General features: G+C 36.6%; 1 protein-coding gene across 6 annotated transcripts in view; it reads left to right on the plus strand.

The window, feature by feature from the left end:
* FAM49A (family with sequence similarity 49 member A) overlaps window positions 1-5096 on the plus strand; it is a 56895-nt gene that overhangs the window by 34434 nt on the left and 17365 nt on the right. For 2 of the 6 annotated variants that reach the window (XM_009275558.2, XM_009275554.1), the window contains one exon: window positions 1498-1577. The exons of 1 other annotated variant lie outside the window; for it this stretch is intronic. In XM_009275558.2, coding sequence (XP_009273833.1) covers window positions 1508-1577 — 70 coding nt within the window. In that variant the 5' untranslated portion in view covers window positions 1498-1507. Of the gene's footprint in view, window positions 1-1497; window positions 1578-1765; window positions 1846-5096 lie in introns of those variants that run through there. 3 more of the 6 variants (XM_009275556.2, XM_009275555.1, XM_009275557.2) reach the window with 2 other exon arrangements.

Consider the following 5096-nt stretch of genomic DNA (forward strand, 5'->3'; position numbering starts at 1 on the left):
ATGGAGAATGTTTCTTCATGTTTCAATATTGTATATGCAAGATGTTGCTAATTGTAAAGGGCTTGACAGTCTGCTCACTGGATTTGTTCTGGAGAGAAAATTTTGAAGGAGTATTTAATGCAAAACAAAACCATTTGTCTAACAAAAGCCTGGTTTACATGAAGCTGCATGCTCTGAACAGAGTATTGATTAAATTTATATCATTTTATAGAATGACTATGACTGCTTTGAAATCTCCAAGCCTTACATTACCTTCCTAGGTTTTCCTGCTATAGAAATATATCCCTTACATGCATATAGAAATTAGGGTTGATAATACTTTTTCTTCTGTAATGCTTGGGGAAAAATTTGAAAAAAACTTTGTCTCCTCGTATGAAGTATCAGCCGTGTACATGCTTAGAATAATTTTTTTGTGGTCTGATTTCTTAAGTGGGAAAAGAGTTAAACTGAAAAATAGATGAGCATCAGATGTGAGCCCCAAGAGCCGTGGTTTAGAGTACTGAGAATATTTATCTTTGAAGAAAAATCAGTTTTCAGTCTGAGTTTTAAATCTAAAATTACATTTTTCTACATCCCTTCAGGCAGAACTCTTTATCTTCATATGTGCTTTTCATGGTTTAATTTTTCTGTCTTCTGAGAAAAAGTCTGTTTGCCCAAGAAAGCTATACTTTTACATAGTTTTAGAATGTGTCTTCCTAAGGACTGTACTGGTAAAAAAACTTTCCTTCAAATCTCCTTCCTTCTCTTCCACAGAGACTTGCTTTCTTGAGAATTGGTCACTTTTTCTTTTGGGAGTTTTTCATAACTTGAAATGCAAAGGTTTCCAAGATGATAAAAGATAGGAATAACAGATAAAAAGATAGAGTTTGGACCACTCCTCTCTGTTTTCCCCCCGTTTTCCCCCCGTTTTTCCCATTTCCCGTTTCTCCTTTTTCTTTTTTTTTTTCAAAAATGCATACATACATTTTTAAAAGTAGCAAGCTTTTTAGCTTTTCTTTCTGATAGATTTTTATAGTAATATTTTATAAAACCTTATTGATTAGAAACAAGTAGATTTTTTTTTTTCCTTAAATTGAGTTATTTTCATGAAATAACAACAGATTTATGCTAAAGAATCCAAGACAAGGATTAAGATCTCATTTTTTCCTCTGGAATGGTATTCAGTAATCTTGAGTCCAGCAATTCAGAGGATTTACAAATACAGATATAGTTCTGAGTTTGTTTCTCTTGCTAAGTAAATAAACTCATAAATATTTGTCTGTACTTTGTGATGTTATACTGATGTTTAAATTCCAATTTGTTGAATTGTTTCTGTATTTATCCAAGGTCTTATCTCTGTCCCCATGCATAAATATCACAGAATTGACCACCAAAATGTTTCTCATGGTCCAGAACTTGCCATAATGTTTAATATATGATGCAGACTGTGTCAAGCCCTTAGTTGTAGTATTGTAAGTTTACGTATATAACTGTTTACGATTTTGTTGCATTTACTAGGTTTGCTGGGATGGGTAATCTTCTTAAGGTCCTTACCAGGGAAATTGAAAACTATCCACATTTTTTCCTGGATTTTGAAAGTAAGTTCAAACAATTACAAGTCAATGAGAGAATCTTTTCCCTGACTTAACAGCGAACTGAGGAAAAACTTTTAAAACCTGATTGCTTGCAGTGTGTATTTTCCAGCACAACCAATCTGTCCAAGTCCTTGTCTCTAAAATAATTTGTTCACTCAGGACTCCTTTTCTCTTCCTTTTCTATTTTTCAGGAACCAAATGGGAAATCTTTTAAAAGTTCTCACTTGCACAGAGCTTGATCAGGGGCCAAATTTTTTCCTTGACTTTGAAAGTGAGCAAAGCTTCTTGCCTGGCTTGCCTTCTTTGCTTATTATTTCCTAATAAACTGCATGCGCTTATGCATCATAAAGCAATTCAAAAGGGATTTGCAAACAAATCAAATTACACTTCAGTTGAACATTGCTTTTTGATACTTGTAAAACCATACAAAACTACTTAAATTCATTCTGAGCAGAGAAGGGGGCAGAATGGTAGATATGCAAGTAAAAGCTTACCTTGAATTAGTTTCAAAACATTTATGAGCCATTGTTAAATTTACATATGGATGAACTTGACCTCAGCTTTCTTTAACAAATCAGGGTTAAAAAAAATTTCTTTATGTTGCTTCCTTGAATGGAAATATACATTGGAAATAAAAAGCTGAAAAAATATAAGCAGTGGAGGTGGCACTATTTTTGCCTGGTTCAGTGATGATTTAACTGGGATTATTATAGTTTCTAAAAAGTAGTGAAGTGGTCAAAGTGTATGTGCTTGATTGCATCTCTCTTAATTGCATGGTTATCAGTTTGCAAAACAGTGTTTCGCATTCTAATTTCCTTTTCACATCTATATCTTATTCAAAGCTATTTCACTTTTGCTGGTTACAGTTTCCTTGCATGTATTTCTAGACATTGTCTTGAAAACTGGTCATCAAATCTTTAAATATGGGTTTAATCTTACTCCACTACTTACGTGAAATGCTTTTTATTTAAAATGCTAACAGTGTGTGATGTTTCGTCTCTTAATACCTTTATTCTTAAAAAAAAAAAAAAAAGTTTTGAGAGAAGCCAGTGTTTTTAAAATAACTTTGTTTTGAAGCATAGTTTAAGAGAGAATTTCAGGTGATTAGACACACATTTTATGACCTTGAAATAGTTTTCTTGAATCATTTATTCCTGAATTATTTTTCTGAAAAAAAGTTACTGATATGATATGAGACTTGAGTGTGTATGCACTCAAGCACTGGTTCAAAAAGTCATTTAAACATATACTTAAATCTCATGAAATCGTTCAAACATGCTTTCTTGGGTGAGAGCTAGAGTGTATGACTATAACTTTGCACGTATCTTAATCTTCTCATCTAGATCTTATTTATCTCATTATGAAGAATCTGTTTTAGATGATGAAAAAAAGTTAATTGGTGAGTTTGGGTTTAGGAGAAGGTACTGTGGGCTGTGTATCCCTTTTTCTCATCTGTCTGTATCATTTGAGAGTTTTATTGTAAACCCGGGATGTCAAACCTGTATCCAAACCACCACGTAATTTTTTTCTATCAAACTTTTGAAGGCTTCGGCAGCGCTCTGTGGCTTTGCCAAGCTATTACGAAGGTTTTCAGCTGCTCTGAGCTTCCAAGTTTAATCAGCCCCATCATGTCCTGGATGGTAAGAAAGTACTCCTGACCCAGGCTGCAGACTTGGCAGGAAACAGGTGGTCTGGCAGTGGGAAGCCTTGGTGGAGCGGACGTGGTGGTGAGAGGGGAAAAAACCTGTTTTATTGCCTTGGCAGCGAAGGTTGGTTGTTTTTTTTTTCCAAAAGCGCATTGCCAAGAACTGAACGGGGTGAAGCACCCTCTCCCACGGGAGGTGACCAGTAGTTAATGCAAGCACACAGGCACGCTAGTCAGGCACTTCTACCTACAGAGGAACAAAACTATCATCTCCAAATTTCAGTGAGTTTGACGCTCCTGAGCAAAAGGTTAAAATGTTTTACTTGTGAAATAAAGTCCTGGAGGTTTTTATGGCATGAAATCTGTATTGTGTTGAAGGGATGTGACTGAAGACGCCTGTAGTTGTGTGCTTTCTTCTCCTTTAATTAGCCATCGTATGGTGTAAAAGGACACTCTTAATTAGTGGACATAGATAAGAGCCTGCTTATGTGCTCGCTGGACGTGTGACTTTCTGTGGCCTGAGTTTTCCGTTCGAGTTCATGGATGAAAATGGTCACTACAGTTGGCCATTCAGAGGATGAGGGGTATGTTGAGTTGATGTGTTTACTGTATTTCATTATTTACGTCAGCATATTGCTTTCTAGTTTTTGTGCACTTTTTCATTAGCCGTAAGCTGAAATTGCAGAGTAAATCTGTCAGCACTACTTCTGAAATGTTTACAGAGTTTTTGGATACTCCTGCCCTGGTACTTTTTTTTTTGCTGCTCTTCATTTGGTATGTATTGTACCTGAAAGGAGGGTGTGTGACATACTGCTTCCTGCTATGTGTACAATGTGCCACACAAATACTGCTTAAAAAACCAGAAACAGCCTTTTTCCTCGTATGCGGGAGTAGAACAGATACAGTCTGGCTCCATGCCTCAAAAAATTGGAGGCTTTATGGGCTGATGTTGGTCAAAAGTAACACAAGTGCTTATATAAAGAAAGTGGGAAAAGAACATGAAGGTGTTAACTTCTTTTGACAGTCGATTTAATCTGTGCTGCTCCAAAGGGGTCATCCCATGGGTGATGCTTTGCCACATACTCTCATATCCTTATGCTAGAATTGAAATGTACAAACACATGATTGCACCCATCATGAATGATAGCTATGTGGGAAAATGAACTTCCTAAGAACTAGCTGTTCAAAAAAACCCCACCAAACTACCACCTTACCTCTCTCCCCCACCTACTAAGTACTCTTCCAGTCAGGTCAGGGGGATGTGGATGATGGCATAGTTGGAAGAGCCCCAGCAGTGGCACATGAACGGCAACAGAAATGCAGGAGAGGATGGCAAGCAGTTGTACAGATTTAGGTATCTTAGGTCGGTCATGAAGCTACACAGTAAGGTCAGCGTGGTAGGTTTTTATTTTATTGTTTATTATCCTTAATACACATTTTACAGGCAATGTGTTGTAAGGTTGAGTTGTTCTGTGCAACAAAAATGGACTTATTTTCTTGTGGCTTACTGTTCCCCAGGGCAGAATTCTGTTTTGATGAAAAATTTGAGGAGGACAATCTTGTACTGTAGCTTTTGAAAAATTCCATTATGGGTTTTTGTTTGTTTGTTTTAAAATACACTTAATTACAAGTTGCTTTTCATCAGTTGCATGCTTACTTTTCTCTTACATATTTTTCACCAACCTGATTTTTTCATATAGAATCATAGAATCATTGAGGTTGGAAAAGACCTCTGAGATCATCGAGTCCAACCGTCGACCCAACACCACCATGCCCACTAAACCATGTCCCTAAGCGCCTCATCTACACGTCTTTTAAATACTTCCAGGGATGGGGACTCCACCACTTCCCTGGGCAGCCTCTTCCAATGTTTCACC

Source organism: Aptenodytes forsteri, unplaced genomic scaffold, assembly GCF_000699145.1.
Source record: "Aptenodytes forsteri isolate BGI_AS27 unplaced genomic scaffold, ASM69914v1 Scaffold94, whole genome shotgun sequence".
Taxonomy (NCBI): Eukaryota; Metazoa; Chordata; class Aves; order Sphenisciformes; family Spheniscidae; genus Aptenodytes; species Aptenodytes forsteri.